Source organism: Anas platyrhynchos, chromosome 30 (genome assembly GCF_047663525.1).
Source record: "Anas platyrhynchos isolate ZD024472 breed Pekin duck chromosome 30, IASCAAS_PekinDuck_T2T, whole genome shotgun sequence".
Taxonomy (NCBI): Eukaryota; Metazoa; Chordata; class Aves; order Anseriformes; family Anatidae; genus Anas; species Anas platyrhynchos.
Genome location: NC_092616.1, coordinates 6,445,488 through 6,467,188, shown reverse-complemented (window position 1 = coordinate 6,467,188; position 21,701 = coordinate 6,445,488). Strand labels below are relative to the sequence as shown.

The 21,701-nt window shown below is 57.5% G+C and overlaps 1 protein-coding gene across 1 annotated transcript; it reads right to left on the bottom strand.

The window, feature by feature from the left end:
• Positions 1 to 3,996: 3,996 nt before the first annotated feature.
• SH2B1 (SH2B adaptor protein 1) lies at positions 3,997 to 21,448 on the bottom strand. Its single transcript, XM_072029498.1, is given in 15 exon segments — positions 3,997 to 4,430; positions 4,556 to 4,646; positions 6,557 to 6,728; positions 8,324 to 8,539; positions 8,542 to 8,553; positions 11,299 to 11,420; positions 11,507 to 11,574; positions 12,656 to 12,747; positions 14,354 to 14,455; positions 14,571 to 14,942; positions 14,944 to 15,033; positions 15,035 to 15,067; positions 15,069 to 15,365; positions 15,367 to 15,713; positions 21,436 to 21,448. Coding segments are annotated over 15 exon segments (2,046 nt in total). The 3' UTR covers positions 3,997 to 4,411.
• Positions 21,449 to 21,701: the final 253 nt, after the last annotated feature.

Sequence of the window (21,701 nt, the reverse complement as noted above, 5' to 3'; positions counted from 1 at the left end):
GGACCCTATGGGGTGGGGGTTATGGGGTGGGGGTTATGGGGTGGGACAATGTGGGGCAGGGGGTTATGGGGTGGACCCTATGGGGTGGAGGTTATGGGGTGGGGGGTTGTGGGATGGGAGCTATGGGGCTGGAGGGTTATGGGGCAGGGGGATATGGGGTGGGCTCTATGGGGCAAGACCCTATGGGGTGGGAGGATATGGGGCAGGACCCTATGGAGCACAGGATATGGGGCAGGAGCTATGGGGCAGGACACTATAGGGCAGGAGGTTATGGGGCAGACCCTATGGGGTGGGACAATGTGGGGCAGGGGGTTATGGGGTGGGAGCTATGGGGCAGGGACGCTATGGGGCGGGAGCATATAGGGCAGGAGGATATGGGGCACCCCATAGCGCCCTATAGCTGCCCCATAGCCACCCCATAACACCCCATAGCGCCCCATAACCATCCCATACTGCCCTATAGCTGCCCCATAGCGCCCCATAGCACCCCATAACCATCCCATACTGCCCTATAGCCACCCCATAGCGCCCCATAGTGCCCCATAACCACCCTATAACACCCCATAGCCACCCCATAGCGCCCCACAGCCGCCCCATAGCGCCCCACAGCCACCCCATAGGCCCCACAGCGCCTTCCAGGGGGCGTTTGGGGGCCGTGTCCTCGGGGCTGGGGTCAGGGGGGGCCGTGGGACCCCCTGGTGTGTGGGGGGGGGGGCGGTGTGGGGCTGCCCCACGGCGCGGGGGCCGCGGGGGTGTTGGGTTGCGCCCGGGGCCGCCACCGCCAGCACCTGCTGCACGGCTCCGGTTACTGGGGGGGGGCAGGGGGGGCGGCCCCATAGCGGGTGTGGGGCTGGGAACCCATGGGCTGCCCCATAGCGTGACCCATAGCGTGACCCATAGCGGGTAGGGGGCTGGGAACCCATAGCCTGCCCCATAGCGTGACCCATAGCGTGACCCATAGAAGGTTGGGGGTCTGGGACCCCATAACTTGCCCCATAGAGTGACCCATAGCGGGTGTGGGGCTGGGACCCCATAGTCTGCCCCATAGCTGCCCCATAGCGTGACCCATAACCTGCCCCATAGCAGTTGTGGGGCTGGGATCCCATAGCCTGCCCCATAGCGTGACCCATAACCTGCCCCATAGCGAGGTGTGGGGCTGGGACCCCATAACTGCCCCATAGTCTGCCCCATAGCGTGACCCATAACCTGCCCCATAGCTGCCCCATAGAAGGTTGGGGGGCTGGGACCCCATAGCCTGCCCCATAGAGTGACCCATAGCGGGTGTGGGGCTGGGACCCCATAGTGTGACCCATAACCTGCCCCATAGCGTGACCCATAGGGTGTTGGGGGTCTGGGACCCCATAACCTGCCCCATAGAAGGTGTGGGGCTGGGACCCATAGGGAGTTGGGGGGCTGGGACCCCATAGTCTGCCCCATAACCTGCCCCATAGCGCGCCCCATAGCGAGGGCACCCCCCAAGTGTGCCCCATAGCCTGCCCCACATCCCTGCCCCATAGCAGCTGTGGGGCTGGGACCCCCAAGCCCTGCCCCATAGCGTGCCCCATAGCCTGCCCTATAGCAAAGTGGGGGGCTTAACTGGAGGAGGGGGGGGCAGCTTAATTAATTTGGGGGGGGGGCAGCTTAATTAAGGGGGGGAGGGTAATTAGGGGGGGGGAGGTTAATTAGGGGGGGGCGGCTAATTAATTAGGGGGGGGCAGAGCCCTCCCCCTGCCCCATAGCGGGGGGGGGGGGGGGGGGGGGCAGGGTATAAAGCCCCCGGCGGCCGCAGTGGGGCCTGGAGGGGGGGGTCCCTGGGGGGGGGTTGGGGGGGGGCGTTTTTTGGGGGGGGGGTCCCGGGGGGGGGGGGGGGGGGGGGGGGAGGGCGCTGGGGCTTTGCCTTTTTTGGGGGCGGCGGCGCCGGGGTCCCAAAATAGCCCCCAAAGGGGGGGGGGAGGGGAGGGGGGGGGGGACAGGTGGGGATTAGGAGCCCCCTCCCCCACCCCCCCCCCGCAGCTGCTGCCCCCCCCCCACAACGGGGGGAGGGGGAGGGGAGAAAATGGGGGGGGAGGGGGGGAAAATGGCCCAAAATGGGCCAAAATGGGGGGAAAATGGCCCAAAATGGGGCCGGGGGGGGCAAAATAGGGGTAAAATGGGGGTAAAATGGCCCAAAATAGGGGGAAATGGCCCCAAAATGTGGAGAATTAGGGGTAAAATGCCCCCAAATGGGGAAAAGGGGGGGCAAAATGCCCCAAAATGGAGAGAAATGGCCCAAAATGGGGGAAATGGGGGGGAAAAAGCACCAAAATAAGGGGAAATGGCCCAAAATGGGGGAAAATGCCCCAAAAAGGGGGAAATGTCCCAAAATGGGGGGGAATGGCCCCAAAATGGGGAGAAATGGGGGTAAAATGCTCTAAAATGGGGAGAAATGGCACCAAAATAGGGGGAAATGGCACCAAAATGGGGGGAAAGGGGGTAAAATGGGGAGAAAGGGGGGTAAAATGCCCCAAAATGGAGGGAAATGGCCCCAAAATGGGGGTAAAATGGGGGAAATGGGGGTAAAATGCCCCAAAACGGGGGAAAATGTCCCAAAATGGGGGGAATGGCCCCAAAATGGGGGGGAATGGGGGTAAAATGCCCCAAAATGAGGGGAAATGGGGGTAAAATGGGGGAAATGGGGGTAAAATGCCCCAAAATGGGGAAAATGTCCCAAAATGGGGGGGAATGGCCCAAAATGGGGGGGAATGGGGGTAAAATGCCCCAAAATGAGGGGAAATGGGGGTAAAATGGGGGAAATGGGGGTAAAATGCCCCAAAAAAGGGGGAAATGGCCCCAAAATGGGGAGAAATGGGGGAAAAAGCACCAAAATAAGGGGAAATGGCCCCAAAATGGGGGGAAAATGGGGGAAAAGTGAAGGAAATGGGGCTGGGGGGGCAAAATAGGGGTAAAATGGCCCAAAATGAGGACAAATGGAGAGAAATGGACCCAAAATGGGGGGAAATGGGGGGAAAATGCCCCAAAATTGAGGGAAATGGGGTGAAATGGGGGTAAAATGATCCAAAATGGGGAGAAATGGCCCCAAAATGGGGTAAAATGGGGGGAATGGGGGTAAAATGTCCCAAAATAGGGGGAAATGGCCCAAATGGGGGAAAGTAGCCCCAAAATGGGGAGAAATGGGGGTAAAATGCCCAAAATGGGGGGAAACGGGAATAAAATGCTCTAAAATGGGGAGAAATGGCCCCAAAATGGGGAGAAATGGGGGGAAACGGCCCCAAAACGGCCCTAAATAGGGCCCCAGTGCCCCCAAATGCCTCTGGGGGCAAACTTACCCCAAATCCCCCCAAAACTGCCCCAAAGCACCCCAAATCCCCCAAAACCACCCCAAATCCCCCAAATTTACCCCAAATCCCCCAAATTTACCCCAAAATACCCCCAAACCCCCCAAAATGACCCCAAATTGCCCCAAACTTACCCCAAATTGCCCCAAAACGACCCCAAAACCACCCCAAATCCCCCAAAACGACCCCAAATCCCCCCAAATTTACCCCAAACTTACCCCAAATGACCCCAAAGCCCCCCAAACCCCCCAAATCCCCCAAAACTACCCCAAATCCCCCCAAACCACCCCAAACTTACCCCAAATCCCCCAAATTACCCCAAAATGACCCCAAAACCACCCCAAATCCCCCCAAACCGACCCCAACCCCCCAAATTTCCCCCAAATCCCCCCCCGCCCCCCCCAGGAGGACTCGTCACATTTTGGGTTCATTTTCCGGCTTTTCTTTTAAAAGGCGCCCGCGGTTTCTGTACAAACCGACCCGAAACGGGGGGGGGGGGGGGGGTACAATTTTGGGGGGGGGGGAGGGGGGCACGAACCCGATAGAAAAATAAAGGGGGGGGGGGAATTTTGGGATTTTTTTGGGGGGGGCAGCCCCTGACCCCCCTGTAGTGTTTTTTTTTGGGGGGGGGGGCTTGAACGTACCTGGAGGGGGGCAAATTTTGGGGGGGGGGTTAATTAATTAATTAGGGGGGGGGCGGATTAACGAGCGCCCGGGTGTGTCCTTGCCCCCCCCTTAAAAAAAGGAGCCCCCCCAAAAAAAATCCCAAAGGGACCCCCCAAAAATAGGAGCCCCCCCCCCCCAAAACGCCGCCGTCTTCATCGTCATGGGGGGGCCCAAAATCCTGGGGGGGTCCCCAAAATCCTGGGGGGGGGCCCAAGATTGTGGGGGGGTCCCCAAATCCAGAGAGGGGGGTCCCCAAAATCCTGGGGGGGGCCCAAATCCAGGGGGGATCCCAAAATCTGTGGGGGGTCCCCAAAATCCTGGGGGGGGCCCAAATCCAGGGGGGGATCCCAAAATCCGTGGGGGGTCCCCAAAATCCTGGGGGGGTCCCCAAAATCCTGGGGGGGTCCCGGCTATGGGAGATGCTCAACCCTGCGGGGGGGGGCAGAGAGAAATGGGTGTCGGGGGGGGGATTTTTGGTGTGGGGGTGTTTGGGGGTGCCCCCCCAAATTTTGGGACCCCCCCCAAATTTTGGGGACCCCCCCCCGGGTACTCACGAGCAGTCGGCGGCGGCCAGGGGGGGCGCGGGGGAGTCGGGGCTGCGGGGGCCGGGGGGGTCGGCGCAGCGGCTCCCGGAGCGATCCCGGCCTGGGGGGGGGCACAAAAAAATTAGGGGGATTTGGGGTTTGGGGGGGGTTGGGGGGATTTGGGGGGGTTATAGGGGGTTATTGGGGTAATTAAGTTAATTTGGGGGGGATTTGGGGGGAAAAATGGGGGATTTGGGAGGGTTTGGGGGGATTTGGGGGGTTATTGGGGGATTTGGGGGGGAAATGGGGGTTTTGGGGGTAATTAAGTTAATTTTGGGGGTAATTGGGGGATTTGGGGGATTGGGGCAATTAAGTTAATTTGGGGGGTAATTGGGGGATTTGGGGGCAATTAAGTTAATTTGGGGGGGGGTGGGGGGATTTAGGGGGATTTGGGGGGGGTTGGGGGAGTTTGGGGGGGAATTGGGCGGATTTGGGGGGGTTGGGGGGTAATTGGGGTAATTAAGTTAATTGGGGGGATAATTGGGGGTATTTGGGGGGGTATGGGGGGGAATTGGGGGGTGACACCACAGGGAGACACAAAATGTGTGGGTGGGGGAACACAAAATCGTGGGAAACGCCACAGAAATAAACAAAATGGCAAAAATATCACAAGGGGACAAAAAAATAATAAAAAATACCACAGCCAGTGACAAAAAATGGTGGAAAACAGCAAAAGAGGACACAAAATGGCGAAAAACACCACAGGGGGTGACCCAAAACTGTGAAAAGTGACCCAAAACGGCACGGGGGAGGCCACAAGATGGCGGGGGGACAAAAAATGGTGGAAAACACCACAAGAAGATGACAAAAAATGGCGGGAAACACCACAGAAAAGCACAAAATGGCGGGAAACACCACAGGAGGTGACCCAAAACGGTGCAAAGTGACAGAAAATGGTGGAAAACACCACAGGGGGTGACAAAAAATGGCAAAGAGTGACAGAAAATGGCGGGAGACACCACAGAAAAGCACAAAATGGCGGGAAACACCACAAGGAGTGACAAAAAATGGCGGGAAACACCACAGGAGGTGACAAAAAATGGCATGGGGTGACAAAAAACGGTGGAAACACAACAGGGGGTGACCCAAAACGGTGAAGGGTGACACAAAATGGTGGGAAACACCACAGAAAAGCACAAAATGGTGGAAAACACCACAAGGAGTGACAAAAAATGGTGTGAAACACCAGAAGGGGACACAAAATGGTGGAAAACACCACAAGAGTTAACAAAAATGGCGGGAACCACCACAGAAAAACACAAAATGGCAGAAAACACCACAAGGAGTGACAGAAAATGGCGGGAAACACCAAAAGGGAACACAAAATGGCGGAAAACACCACAGGAGGTGACACAAAACAGTGAAAAGTGACACAAAACAGCAGGAAACACCACATGGGGTAACACAAAATGGTGAAGGGTGACACAAAATGGCAGGAAACACAACAGGGGGACATAAAATGGTGGAAAACACGACAGGGGGTGACAAAAAATGGCAAAAAAAACACCAAAAGGGGACACAAAATGGCAGAAAACACCACAAGAGGTGACAAAAAATGGCGGGAAACACTAGAAGGCGACAGAAAATGGCGGAGAAACACCACAGGGGGTGACACAAAACAGTGAAAAGTGACACAAAATGGTGGAAAACACCACAAGAGGTGACAAAAATGGCGGGAACCACCACAGAAAAGCACAAAATGGCGGAAAACACCACAAGGAGTGACAGAAAATGGCGGGAAACACCAGAAGGGAACACAAAATGGCGGAAAACACCACAAGAAGATGACAAAAAATGGCGGGACAAAATGGCGGGGGGCACAAAATGGCAGAAAACACCCCAGGAGGTGACCCAAAATGGTGAAAAGTGACACAAAACGGTGGGAAACACCAGAAGGGAACACAAAATGGCGCAAACCACCCCAGGGGATGACCCAAACTGGCACAAAATGACCCAAAACGGCGTCCGTACCGTGGGGCCGCTGCGAGGCCACGACGTAGCTGACGAGGGTGACATCCCCGCTGCCGCCCGACTCCAGCGGGATGGGGTGGACGCGGAAGTGCTCGAGCATGTCGAAAACGCTCCGGAACCAGAGGTGCTGGACGCGGCACTGCGCCTCCTCGTTCAGCGACAGACGCAGGTGCTGCGGGGGGGGTTTAATTTTTGGGGGGGGGTCCCGAAATTTTTAGTCATTTTGGGGGGGGACCTAAAATTAGCCTGAGATGGTGGAATATTCGTGAAGTTTGGTTGAGGAGTCTAGAACTGACTCAAAATGTGCAGGTGCTGCGGGGGGAACGGGGGGGGGGGTAATTTTGGGGGGGGTCCCGAAATTTAGTCATTTGGGGGGGGACCTAAAATTAGCCTGAGATGGCGGGATATTGCACAAAGTTTGGTTGGGGGGTCTAGAACTGACTCAAAATGCGCTAAGGGAACCTAGAACTGACTCAAAATCATCTCAGGGAATCTAGAACCTCCCCAAAATCCTCCTAGGGAACCCAAAACCTCCCCAAAATCCTCCCAAGAAGGCGGAATATTCCCAAAGTTTGCTCAGGAATCTAGAACCGCCTCAAAATCCTCTCAGGAAACCTAGAACCTCCAAAAATCCCCTCAGGGAACTCAGATTCTCCCCAAAATCCTCTTAAGGAACCCAAACGCTCCCCAAAATCCTCTTAGGGAACCTAGAACCTCCAAAAATCCCCCCGGAACACCCCCAAATCCCCCTGGAACGCCCCCAAATCCCCCCGGAACGCCCCCAAACCCTCTGAAGGAACCCAGAACCTCCCCAAATCCCCCCAGAACGCCCCCAAATCCCCCCGAGACACCCCCAAATCCCCCTTAGGGAGCCCAGAACCTCCCCAAATCCCCCCGGAACACCCCCAAATCCCCCCGGAACACCCCCAAATCCCCCTTAGGGAGCCCAGAACCTCCCCAAATCCCCCTCAGGGAGCCTAGAACACCCCCAAACCCTCTCAAAGAGTCCAGAACACCCCCAAATCCCCCCAGAACGCCCCCAAATCCCCCTTAGGGAGCCCAGAACCTCCCCAAACCCTCTGTAGGAACCCAGAACCTCCCCAATTCCCCCGGAACACCCCCAAACCCCCCCGGAACGCCCCCAAATCCCCCTGGAATCTCTCCAAAATCCTCTCAAAGAGCCCAGAACCTCCACATATCCCCCCGGAACGCCCCCAAATCCCCCTCAGGGAACCCAGAACACCCCCAAATCCCCCTGGAACGCCCCCAAATCCCCCCAGAACCTCCACATATCCCCCTCAGGGAGCCTAGAACACCCCCAAACCCTCTGAAGGAACCCAGAACCTCCCCAAATCCCCCCGGAACGCCCCCAAATCCCCCTTAGGGAGCCTACAACCTCCCCAAATCCCCCCAGAACGCCCCAAATCCCCCCAGAACGCCCCCAAATCCCCCCAGAACGCCCCCAAATCCCCCTTAGGGAGCCCAGAACCTCCCCAAATCCCCCCGGAACACCCCCAAATCCCCCTTAGGGAGCCTAGAACCTCCCCAAATCCCCCCGGAACGCCCCCAAATCCCCCCGAGATGCCCCCAAATCCCCCTTAGGGAGCCTAAAACACCCCCAATTCCCCCTGTAACTCCCCCAAACTCCCCCGGAACGGCCCCAAATCCCCCCAGAACCTCCCCAAACCCCCCCGGAACGCCCCCAAACCCCCCCGGAACGCCCCCAAACCCCCTCACCCCCCCAAAAAACCGGGGTTCCGCGCTCACCTTGGCCTTGCCCTGGAAGTTGAAGGTGAGCACGTACTCCCCCCGCCGCGTCTCGCTCTGCCGCACCAGGAAGACGCCGTGGCCCCCCGCGCCCCCCGCCAGCACCAGCTGGGCGGCCTTGAGGCGCGAGAGGGTCCCGTGGAACCAGGGGTGCTCGGCCAGGGGGTGCTCGGCCTCCGGGGGGGGCGCGTCCCCCAACGGGGAGGGCGGGGAGGGGAAGGGGAAGGGGGCTGGGGGGGAGGCGGGGGGGAGAGACGGGTGAGGGCGCGGAGGAATTGGGGACGGGGAGGGGGGTTCTAGGGGCTGGGGGGGCTCAAAGGGGTGGAAAGGGGGTTCTAGGTGGAAAACTGACCCTGGATTTATCAAAAATGGGGTTCTAGGTGCGTAATTAACCCTAAATTGGTCAAAAATGGGGTTCTAGGTGCATAATTAACCCTAAATTCATCAATAAATGGGGTTCTAGGTGGAAAACTGAGCCTAAATTGATCAATAAATGGGGTTCTAGGTGCAAAACTAACCCCGAATTGATCAAAAATGGGGTTCTAGGTGCATAATTAAGCCTAAATTGATCAATAAATGGGGTTCTAGGTGCAAAACTAACCCCGAATTGATCAAAAATGGGGTTCTAGGTGCATAATTAACCCTAAATTGGTCAAAAATGGGGTTCTAGGTGCATAATTAACCCTAAATTGATCAAAAATGGGGTTCTAGGTGCATAATTAACCCTAAATTGGTCAAAAATGGGGTTCTAGGTGCATAATTAAGCCTAAATTCATCAATAAATGGGGTTCTAGGTGCATAATTAACGCTAAATTCATCAATAAATGGGGTTCTAGGTGCATAATTAACCCTAAATTGGTCAAAAATTGGGTTCTAGGTGCATAATTAACCCTAAATTCATCAATAAATGGGGTTCTCGGTGCATAATTAACGCTAAATTCATCAATAAATGGGGTTCTAGGTGTAAAACTGACCCTGGATTGATCAAAAACGGGGTTCTAGGTGGAAAACTGACCCTAAATTGATCAAAAATGGGGTTCTAGGTGCATAATTAGCCCTAAATTGGTCAAAAATAGGGTTCTAGGTGCATAATTAACCCTAAATTGATCAAAAATGGGGTTCTAGGTGCATAATTAACCCTAAATTCATTAATAAATGGGGTTCTAGGTGCAAAATTAACCCTGAATTGACCAAAAATGGGGGTTCTAGAAGTTTAATCAACCCAAAATGTGGCCAAAAGGGGGGTTCTAGGTGCATAATTAACCCTAAATTGATCAAAAATGGGGTTCTCGGTGCATAATTAACCCTAAATTCATCAATAAATGGGGGTTCTAGGTGTGAAACTGACCCTGGATTGATCAAAAATGGGGTTCTAGGTGCAAAACTAACCCCAAATTGATCAAAAATGGGGTTCTAGGTGCGTAATTAACCCTAAATTGGTCAAAAATGGGGTTCTAGGTGCAAAACTAACCCTGAATGTATCAATAAATGGGGTTCTAGGCGCAAAACTGACCCTGAATTGGTCAAAAATGGGCTTCTAGGTGCATAATTAACCCTAAATTGGTCAAAAATGGGGTTCTAGGTGCAAAACTGACCCCGGATTGATCAAAAATTGGGTTCTAGGTGCATAATTAACCCTAAATTGATCAATAAATGGGGTTCTAGGTGTAAAACTGACCCCGGATTGATCAAAAACGGGGTTCTAGGTGCAAAACTAACCCTGGATTGATCAAAAACGGGGTTTTAGAGGTTTAATCAACCCAAAATGGGGCCAAAAGGGGGGTTCTAGGTGCATAATTAACCCTAAATTGATCAAAAATGGGGTTTTAGGTGCATAATTAACCCTAAATTCATCAATAAATGGGGTTCTAGGTGGAAAACCAACCCTAAATTGATCAAAAACGGGGTTCTAGGTGAAAAACTAACCCTGAACTGATCAAAAACGGGGTTCTAGTAGCAAAACTGACCCGGAATTGATCAAAAATGGGGTTCTAGGTACATAATTAACCCTAAATTGGTCAAAAATGGGGTTCTAGGTGCAAAACTAACCCTGAATGTATCAATAAATGGGGTTCTAGGCGCAAAACTGACCCTGAATTGGTCAAAAATGGGCTTCTAGGTGCATAATTAACCCTAAATTGGTCAAAAATGGGGTTCTAGGTGCAAAACTGACCCTGGATTGATCAAAAATGGGGTTCTAGGTGCAAAACTAACTCTGAATTGATCAAAAACGGGGTTCTAGATGCATAATTAACCCTAATTTGATCAAGAAATGGGGTCCTAGGTGTAAAACTAACCCTGAATTGATCAAAAACGGGTTTTAGAGGTTTAATCAACCCAAAATGGGGCCAAAAGGGGGATTCTAGGTGCTGGGTTGGCCCAAAAGGGGGTTTTGGGTGCCAAACCACCCCTAAATGGACCAAAAATGGGGTTCTAGATCCCAAACCACCCCTAAAAGGACCCAAAGTGGACTCCAGCCCCTTTAGACCCCCCAACCCCCCCAAATTGGGGTCCAGCTCCCCTAGAGCCCCCCCAAATCCCCCCCAAATTGGGGCACAGCCCCCCAAGACCCCCCCAAAATTGGGGTGCAGCCTCCTTAACCCCCCCAAATCCCCCCAAAATTGGGGCCCAACCCCTTTAGAGCCCCCCCCAACCCCCCCCAAATTAGGGTGCAGCCCCCCAAGACCCCCCAAACCCAGGATACAGCCCTCAAATCCCCCAAATTGGGGTGCAGCCCCCCCAGGCACCCCCCAAATTGGGGTCCCGCCCCCTTAAACCCCCCCAGCCCCCCCCAAATTGGGGTGCAGCCCCCCAAACCCCCCCACCCCCCCTCAAAACCCAGGATACAGCCCCCAAATCCCCCCAAATTGAGGTCCAGCCCCCCGAACCCCTCCAAAACCCATCTAAGACCCCAAATCTCCCCCAAAACGAGGTGAACACCCCCCAAAAAAAGGGGGCGCCCCCCCCCCCAATACCTGCGCCGTCGGGGGTGTCGGGGAAGGGGCCGTGCAGCAGCGGGGGGGCGAAGGGGGGCTCCTCGATGGGGACCCGGGGGGGCAGCTCGGGGGCAGCAGCTCCGCCAGGCCCCCGTAGGCGCCTGGGGGGGGCCCCAAAAATTAAGGGGGGGTCCCCAAAATTAGGGGGGGGTCTTTTTTTTAATTTGGGGGGGGGTCTCGGCCTCACCCTGCGCCAGCTGCTCGCTGCTCTCCGAGTGGTTCGGGCAGGGGGGGGGCGGGCTCTGCGCCTCCTCGCTGGGGGGGGGGGGGGCGTTAAAAAGCTTCTGACCCCCCCCAAAATGTGTCCCCCCACCCCAAAATGTGCCCCCCCACCCCAAAATGTGTCCCCCCGCCCCAAAATGTGCCCCCCAAATGTCACTGACCCCCAAAAGCCCCCCCAATTCCCTCCCCAAAGTGCCCCCACCCCAAAATAGCCCCCCCAAAATGCCCCCCCCAAAGTCACTCGCACCCCAAAAGCCCCCCCCAAATTATCCCACCCTAAAAGTCCCCCTGAATTCCCCCTAAAATGCCCCCACCCCAAAATGTCCCCCCCAAAAGTCACTATCACCCCCAAAACCCCCCCAAAATTTTCCCCCCCAAATGCCCCCACCCAAAAAGTCCCCCAAAAGACCACCCCCCCGGGGGGATTTTGGGGTCAGGGGGGGATTTTGGGGTTTGGATTTTGGGGTCGGGGGGGTCTTGGGGTGCTGGGGGGGGATTTTGGGGTGTGGGGGGGTGATATTGGGGTTGGGGGAGGGATTTTGGGGTGCCAGGGGGGGATTTTGGGGTCGGGATTTTGGGGTGGGGGGGATATTGGGGTACAAAGGGGGAAATTTGGGGTTGGGGGGGATTTTGGGGGATTTTTGGGGTGGGGGGGTCTTGGGGTGCCAGGGAGGGCTATTAGATTTGGGGGGGATATTGGGGTTGGGGGGTGGATATTGGGGTACAAGGGGGGGAATTTGGGGTTGGGGGGGGATTTTGGGGTGCCGGGGGGGCTCAGGGGATTTTTGGGGTGGGGGGGTCTTGGGATGCCGGGGGGGCTATTAGGTTTGGGGGGGGGATATTGGGGTTGGGGGTGGATATTGGGGTACAAGGGGGGGAATTTGGGGTCGGGGGGGATTTTGGGGTGCCGGGGGGGATTTGGGGGGATTTTTGGGGTGGGGGGGTCTTGGGGTGCCAGGGAGGGCTATTAGTTTTGGGGGGGCATATTGGGGTTGGGGGTGGATATTGGGGTACAAGGGGGGGAATTTGGGGTCGGGGGGATTTTGGGGTGCCGGGGGGGGTCGGGGGGATTTTTGGGGTGCAGGGGGGATTTTTGGGGCCCCCCCAAACGCACCCGGAGCCGATGCAGTGCCGGATGTCGCCCAGCCAGGCCGTGGCCTGCAGCGCGTCCGGCGCCTCCAGGACGTACTCCAGGGAGTTGTGCAGCTGGGGGGGCAAAAATTGGGAAATTTTGGGGGAAATTTGGGGGGTTTTGGGGGAATTGAGGGGTTGGGAACCCGACGGGACCCCCCCGGACCTGAAAAGAAAGGAAATGGCCCCGAAAATGCGTGGAAAGAGGAGGAAATGGGGCTGAGAGCGAAAAAGAGGAGAAATCCTAAAATATGGGGGGCAGCAAAATACCCCCAAATTGCCCCAAAACACCCCAAACATCCCAAATGGCCCCAAAACCCCCAAATGGCCCCAAAGCTCCCCCAAAGTGCCACCATCCCCCCCTCAAATGGCCCCAAATGTGTCCCAAAAGGCATGAAAAGCCCCCCAAAATGCCCCAAAAAACCCCAAAGGACCCCAAAATCCCCCCAAATTGCCCTCTAATGTCCCCAAAGCCCCCCCAAGACCCCGAAAGATCCCCCAAAAGACTCCAAAGCCCCCCAAAAGCCCCCAGAGACCCCCCTAAAAGACCCCAAAAGCCCCAAAGCACCTCCCAAAGCCCCAAGGACCCCAAAAGCCCTCAAACCACTCCCAAAAGCCCCCCAAAAGCCCCCAAAGCCCCCCCAAAAGCCCCCCAAAAGCCCCCAAACCACCCCCAAAAGCCCCAAAGCCCCTCCAAAAGCCCCCAAAGCCCCCCAGAAAGCCCCCAAAGTCCCCAAAGGATCCCCAAACTGTCTCCAAAAGCCCAAAAGCCCCAAATAAGTCCCCAAAGCCCCTCCAAGAGACCCCAAAAGACCCCAAAGGACCCCAAAAGCCCGCAAAGGACCTCCAAAAGATCCCCTAAAAAGCCCCCAAAGCCCCCAAAGACCCCCAAATCACCCCCAAAAGCTCCCAAAGCCCCCTAAAGGATCCCCAAACCACCTCCAAAAGCCCAAAGCCCCTAAAAAGACCCCAAAGCCCTCCCAAAAGACCCCAAAAGATTCTAAAGGACCCCAAAAAAGCCCCCAAAGCCCCCCAAAAAGCCCCCAAAGCCCCCTAAAGGATCCCAAATCACCCCCAAAAGCTCCAAAGCCCCCAAAGCCCCCCAAAACCTCCCAAAGCCCCCCTGAAAGCTCCCAAACCACCTCTAAAAGCCCCAAAGCCCTTAAAAATACCAAAAGCCCCCCAAAAGCCCCCAAAAGACTCCAAAGCCCCCCCAAAACCCCCAAAGCCTCCCCAAAAAGTCCCCAAAAGCCCCCCAAAAACTCCCAAAGCCCCCAGAAAGCCCGCAAACCACCCCCAAAACGCCCCCAATTCCCCCCAAAAGCCCCCAAACCACTCCCAAAACTCCCCCAAAAGATCCCAAAGCCCCCCAAAAGACCCCAAATTGCCCCCAAAAGCCCCCAAACCCCCAAAGGATCCCCAAACCACCTCCAAAAGCCCCAAAAGACCCCCCAAAAGACCCAAAGGACCCCCAAAGACCCCAAAAAGCCCCTGAAGCCCCCCAAAAAGCCCCCAAAGCCCCCCAAAGGATCCCCCAAACCACCTCCCAAAGCCCCCCCAAAAAGTCCCCAACGCCCCAAACCACCTCTAAAAGCCCCCATACCAGCCCCAAAAGCCCCCAAAGCCCCCCCAAAAGATCCTAAAGGACCCCAAAAAAACCCAAAATCCCCCCAAATCCCACCTTGAGCACGAAGGTGTTGTCCCTGTCGGCCCCCTCCAGGGGGGTGACCCCGCGGGCGGCCGCCACCTCGGAGCACGGCACCGTCACCCTCGCTTTGGCCGCCTGCGGTGCCAAAAAGGGGGGGCCAAAATCCATCAGGGGGGGCGCAAACCCCCAAAACAGACCCAATTGTGTATAAAACACCCCAAAATGACCCCAAATTTGGGGATTTCAATACCTTGGGGGGCACGTAGAACTCCAGGACGTCGCCCTCGGCCGCCCGGCGCAGCAGCAAGCGGCAGCGTTGCCATCGCCCCCCCCCCCCTTCCACCCCCCCTGGGACCCCCCCCTCTTTGGGACCCCCTCCCCCTGGGGTGACCGCCAGCCCCAGGACCCCCTCCCTCCTCCTCCTCTTCCGAATTTTTTCGGGGGGGGGCGTCCGGCGGCCGAGGCGGAGGCGCTCGAAGCGCTGCACCCACCCCTCGGCCTCGCCGCAGCCCCCCGAGGGAGTTGGAGTTGGTGTTGGCGGAGGGGGGGGGAGGAGGAAGAGGAAGAGGAGGATGAAGGCTTTGGGAGGGGGTGGGGGGGGTCTCGGGGGGTGTTGTCGCCCCCCCAAAACCTCCTCGCCCAAATTGCAGCACCCCCCGGACGCTGCGGCCCACGCTGCGGAGGGAGAAGCGTTTTCGGGGTTTGGTTTTTTGGGGGCCGGGGGGAGGAAGAAGAGGAGGAAGAGGAGGAGGAGGAGGAGGAGGAGGAGGAAGGGCAGGTTGGAGGGGGGGGGACGCCTCCATGCTGCTCTCCGAGCCCCCCCGGGGGCGCTGGGTGCCGGTGAAGGGGCGATGTCGCAGCGGGGGGGGGAGCCTTCGTCTTCATCATCATCATCCTCATCCTCTTCGTCATCTTCATCATCATCGTCATCGTCGTGGGGGGCGTTTTGGGGGTTTTGGGGGGGATTTTGGGGATTTTGGGGCGGGGGGCGGCGGCGCTCGGCCTCCCGCGCCACCTCGGCCTCGAAATGGCGCAGGAAGCGCTGGGGCGAAGCGGCGGCCGAAAGCGGCCTCGGCCCCCCCAAATTGGGGGTGGGCCCCCACGAAAACCCGAAAACGCCGGGCGAAATCGCGGGCGGCCGCCCGGGCTTGGCCCTCGCAAAAATCCCGCCAGGAAGAAGCCAAAATCGGATTCGGGAGGGTTGAGGAGGGAGGGGGGGGGTCCAAGGGGTGGGTTTGGGTAAGGGGGGGGGGGGGCTCGGGGGGGGGCTGGGGGGGCGGCCCCGCTCCCACCCGCTGCCCCCCCCCCCGCTCGCGGGGGAGCCGGGGGGCGGCGGCGACGATGGGACCCCCGCGGCCCAATTCGGGGGGGGGAGGGAGGCGCCGGGGGGGTCCTCACCTGGGGGGAAAAACATAAAAATAATGAGAAAATTCGTTATTTAGAGTTTTAAAGATATTGTTTTGGGGAAAAAAGAACGATTTAGGGCAAAAATTCCTCACTTCCGGCTAAATTTCCTCATTTGGGGCAAAATTTCCTCATCTGGGGCAAAATTTCCTCATTTGGGGCAAAATTTCCTCATTTGGGGCAAAATCCCCAAGCTCAAAGTTGAGATTCCCTCATTTGAAGCCCCAATCCTGTCAGTTGAGGCCAAATTCCCCAATTTTTACCTCAAAGTTCCTCATTTGAAGCCCCAATGCTTTCATTTAAGACCAAATCCCTTCACTTTTACCTCAAAATCCCTCATTTGAGACCCAAATCCTCTCACTAGAGACCAAAACCACCAATTTTTACCTCAGATTTCCTCATTTGAGGCCTAAATCCTATCACTTGAGGCCCAAATCCCTTCACTTTTTCCTTAAAATCCCTCATTTGAGGCCCAAATCCTCTCACTTGAGGCCAAAATCCCCCAACTTTACCTCAGACTTCCTTCATTTGAGGCCTAAATCCTCTCACTAGTGCCCAAATTCTTCCATTTTTACCTCAAATTCCCTCACTTGAGGCCCAAATCCTCTCACTCCAGACCAAATTCCCTCATTTCAGCCCAAATTCCCTCATTTGAGGCCAAATCCTCTCACTTAAAGCCAATTTCCCCAGTTTTTACCTCAAATTCCCTCACTTGAGGCCAAAACCTCTCACTGGAGCCCAAATTCTCTCATTTTTACCTCAAGTTCCCTCACTTGAGGCCCAAATTCTCTCAATTGTGACCAAATCCTGCAATTTTTACTTCAGATTTCCTCTTTTGACGCCCAAATGCTCTCACTTGACACCAAATCTCCTCATTTCCACCTCAAATTCCCTCATTTGAGACCAAATCCCCCAGTTTTGGCCTCAAATCCACTCAGTTGCGGCCAAATTTTCCTTTCGAGGCCCAAATCCTCTCACTGGAGCCCAAATTCTCCAATTTTTACCTCAAATTCCCCCATTTGAGGCCCAAATGCTCTTTCACTGGAGCCCAAATTCCTCCATTTTTACCTCAAGTTCCTTCACTTGAAGCCCAAATGCTCGCACTTGACCCCAAATCCATTCACTTTTACCTCAAATTCCCTCATTTCAGCCCCAAATCCCCTCGTTTGAGGCCCAAATCCCCCCTTTGAAGCCCCAAATCCCCTCAACTGGGCACAAACCCTCAGTTGGGACCCAAATTCCTTCATTTTTGGCCCCAATTTCCCCTCACTTGAGGCCCAAATCACCTCACGTGAGGCCCAAATCCCCTCATTTGAGGCCCAAATTCCCTCATTTTCCCCAAATCAGACATTTTGAGGCAAAATCCCCTCATTGAGGCCCCAATCCCCCCTTTTGACACCAAATTCCCCAGTTTTGGCCCCAATTCTCCACTTTTGCCCAAATCCCCTCACACACCCCCCAATCCTCCCCCTTTGAACCCCCAAATTCCCTCATTTTGGCCCAAATTAGGCCAATTTGAGGCAAAATCCCCTCTTTTTGACGCCCAAATCCCCCCTTTAACACCCAATTCTCCAGTTTTGACCCCAATTCTCCACGTTTTCCAAATCTCCTCACACAACCCCCAAATCCTCCCCCTTTGAACCCAAATCCCCTCATTTTTACCCCAAATAGGCCCAAATTGACCCCAAAATCCCCCTATTCTGGTCCCAAATCCCCCCTTTGACACCCAAATTCTCCAGTTTTGGCCCCAAATTCTCCAGTTTTGACCCCAATTCTCCACTTTTGTCCCAAATTCCCTCACACAACCCCTAATCCTCCCCTTTAAAGCCAAATTCCCTCATTTTGGCCCAAAACCTTCTAATTTGAGGCAAAATCCCCCCTTGACGCGCAAAATCTCCAGTTTTGGCCCCAATTCTCCACTTTTGCCCCAAATCCCCTCATTTTGGCCCCAAACCTGCAAATTTGAGGCAAAATCCTCCTCTATTGAGTCCCAAATCCCCTTTTGACACCCAAATTCTCCTGTTTTGGCCCCAATTTATCCACTTTTGTGCCCAAATCCCTTCATATGACGCACCTTTTCTCCCCTTTTGAACCCAAATTCCCTCATTTTTCCCCCAAACCTGCCAATTTGAGGCAAAATCCCCCTCTTTGAGTCCACCCCCCCCCCTTTAACACCCAAATTCTCCAGTTTTGGCCCCAAATTCTCCAGTTTTGGCCCCAAATCCCCTCACACACCCCCCAATACTCCCCCTTTGAACCCAAATTCCCTCATTTTTCCCCCAAATCAGCCAATTTGAGGCAATCCCCCCCTTTGACACCCAAATTCTCCTGTTTTGCCCCCAATTCTCCTGTTCTCTCCCCAAATCCCCTCACCCCCCAATCCTCCCCCTTTGACCCCCCAAATCCCCTCATTTTCACCCCAAAACCCCCTGCCCCCCCCAGCCCCCCTTAACCCCCCCAACCCCCCCCCCAGCCCCCCCTCCCCCCAGAAGCCCCTCCCCCTCCCCTTAAGCCCCTCCCCCTCCAAGCCCCGCCCCTTTAAGCCCCGCCCTCCCACCTGCACTGGGGGTTACTCCAGGCTCCCCCCCTCCCAACCTCCCCCACTTTCCGCTTCCCGCCCCCTTTCCGCTTTGGCTCCGGCCCACTTTCCCGCCCTCCCCCCTTCCCTCTCCGCTCCCCCTGGAGGACTTCCCCTCCCCCTTTTTTTTCCCCATAGAGACACGCCAAGGACAGAGCGTGGCCCTTGGTAGATGGGGGCACCGGACGCCGGAGCCGCTCCCGGGGCCTCCGGGGCCCACCCGGGGCCTAGAGCGTCCGCGCGGGGCCCCCGCGGGCCGCTCCGCCCCCCGCCGCCGCCGCCGCTACCATAGAGACGACGCTCACGGGGGCCTAGAGCGCCGCCCGGGGAGGGCGGGGGTCCTCCGGGAGGAGGGAGGGGGCCTGGGGGCACTGCGCATGCGCGGGGAGGGCGGGGGAGGAAGTGCGCATGCGCGGGGAGGGGGGCGGGGTTATGGGGAGGGGGGGCGGGGTCGGGGAGGGAGGGGGCGGGGTTTAAAGAGGGGTGTGGTGGGGGTTAGCGGAGGGGGCGTGGTTACGGTTAGGGGGCGTGGTTATGATGATGAGGGCGCGGCTATGCTGATGAGGGGGCGTGGCTGATGGTTAGGGGCGTGGTTTGAGGAAGGGGGTGTGGTTAAGGGGTTGTGGGTGTGGCTTAAGGGAAGGGGGCGTGGTTAAGGGAAGGGGGTGGGGTTTAAGGGAAGGGGGCGTGGCTTAAGCGGCTCCAGCCCCCCGCGCATGCGCAGCGCCGCCGCCGCCGCTGCGCCCCTTGTGGCGCCGCCGCGCATGCGCGCCCCACGCGGGCTCTTTCCCCTCCACGTCTCCTTCCGCCTCTCTCTTCACCCCACCGCCCCCAAACATATAATCTGTGTCACCACCTCCTGATGCACCCATAAAAAAATGAGGTTTCGTGAGGTAAAATGGAGAAAAATGGGAGAAAAGTGTGAGAGGGCGCCAACGATGCGCATGCGCGCCGCTCAGGCGCCGTCTCCCTCCGCGCGGAGCCGCGGCCCCGCGATGCTGAAGCCGCCGCCGCCGCCGCCCCCCCCCAGCGCCCCCTCCCCCCCCGCCCCCCCCAGCCGCAAGACCCCGGCCCCCCCCCCCCCCAGACCCCCCCCCGGACCCCCCCCTCCGCCCCCAGCCCCGGAGGGGGAGGGGGAGGGGGAGGAGGGGGAGGGGCGGGGGGGGCGGGGAAGGGGGAGGGACGGCGGAGGGAGGGAGGAGGTGGGGGGGAGGAGGGGAAGGTGAGGGGGAGAGAGATTTGGGGGGGGTTGGGGGGGTTTGTGGGGTCTGGGGGGGGGGGTTTGGGGGGTTTGAGGGATTTGGGGGGGTGTATAGGGTTTTGGGGGGGTCTTCGGTGATTTGGGGAGGTTTGGGGGGTGTTGGTGGGATTTGGGGGGGGGCTGGGGGGGTCTTGAGGGGTGTGTGAGGGGTTTGGGGGGGATTTGGGGGTCTGGGGGGGTCCTTGGTGTCTGGGGAGGGGGTTTGGGGGGAATTTGGGGGTATTTGGGGGAATTCGGGGTCTGGGGAGGGTCTCTGAGCATCTTGGGGAGTTTTTCGAAGGGGTTTGGGGGTCTCTGGGGGATTTGGGGGCCTTGGGGGGTGTGAAGGGGTTTTAGGGGGATTTGGGGTCTGGGGGGTTCTTGAGGGGTGTTGAGGGGTTTGGGGGAGATTTGGGGGTCGTAGGGGGATTTGGGGGAGATTTGGGGGGTTTTGGGGTCTGGGAGAGATCTGGGGATTTAGGAGGTTTCGGGGGTCTGGGGGGGGCCTTGGTGTCTGGGGAGGGGGTTTGGGGGGCCTGAGGGGAGTTTGGGGGATTTGGGGGTGTCTTGGGGGTTTTGGGGGGTTTTGAGGGGGATTTGGGGGCCTGGGGGGTCTTGAGGGGGTCTTGGGGGTTTTGGGGGGGTCTTGGGTGATTTGGGGAAATTTGGGGGTGTTTGTGGGATTTGGGGGGGCCTCGGGGGGTCCTTGGTGTCTGGGGAGGGGATTTGGGGGGTGTCTGGGGGATTTGGGGGGGATTTGGGGGTTTTTGGAGTCTGGGGGGGGTCTCTGAGGGGGTCTGGAGGGTTCTGGGGGTGATTTGGGGGTCTGGGGGGGGCCTTGGTGTCTGGGGAGGGGGTTTGGGGGGATTTGGGGGGGATTTGGGGGGCTCTGGGGGATTTGGGGGTATTTGGGGGGATTTTGGGGGCCTGGGGGGGTTGTTGGGGGGGTGTTGGGGGAATTTGGGGGGGTTTTTGGGGCTGGGGGGGGTCCCTGGTGTCTGGGGAGGGGGTTTGGGGGGGGTTTAGGGGAGTTTGGGGGGATTTGGGGGAGTGTCTGGGGGGATTTGGGGGGGATTTGGGGGCTGGGGGGGTCTCTGGGGGTGTTGGGGGGATTTGGGGGGGGGTCTTGGGTGATTTGGGGAAATTTGGGGGGGATCTTGTGGGCGTTTGTGGGGGCCTCGGGGGGTCCTTGGTGTCTGGGGAGGGGATTTGGGGGGGATTTGGGGGTTTGGGGGGGTCTTGGTGTCTGGGGAGGGGGTTTGGGGGGATTTGGGGGATGTCTGGGGGATTTGGGGGGATTTTGGGGGGTTTCGGGGTCTGGGGGTGTCTCTGAGGGGTGTTTGGGGAGGGTTTGGGGGTCTGGGGGGGTCTCTGAGGAGTTTGGGGGGAATTTTGGGGGTGTCTGGGGGATTTGGGGGGATTTGAGGGGGCTTTAGGGGTCTGGGGGGGTCTCTGAGAGGTGTTGGGGGGGGGTTGGAGGATTTGGGGGGGTGTTTTTGAGGGATTTGGGGGGGATTCGGAGGCTTGAAGGGGTCCTTGAGGTGTGTGGAAGGGATTTGGGGGGGATTTCGGGGTCTGGGGGGGTCTCTGAGGTGTATGTTGGAGGGGGTTTGGGGGGATTTGGGGGCTTTTAAGGGGGATTTGGGGAGGTTGGGGGGGGTCTTAGGGGGTCCTGCCCCCCCCCCAACCCCATTTCCCCCCTTTAGGGGCCAGAGCACAGGGAAGGGCCCCCCCCAGTGCCCCGGTGAGTGCCCCCCCCCAAAAAATCCCCCCCACCCTAAAATTGTTCCCTGGCCCCCAATTCCCCTTTTTCACCCCAAAAAATTGCCCCTTTTCACCCCAAAATTCCCCCTTTTCCTCCCAAAATTCCCCCTTTTTGCCCCCAATTCTCACCTTTTTGTCCCATAATTTCCTTTTTGCCCCCAAAATTCCCCCTTTTCACCCCAATTTTGCTGCCCCCCCCAGGCGTTTGAGGGCGTCTACAACAACTCGCGCATGCTGGCTTACCCTCACTGCTGTCGTGGTCAGTGGGGCTGGGGGGGGCACTTATGGGGCTGGGGGGGGCACTTGGGGGGCTCGGGGGGCCACTTATGGGGCCTGGGGGGCACTTAGGGGCTTGCGGGACCACTTATGGGGGCTGGGGGGCCCTTGGGGGGCTG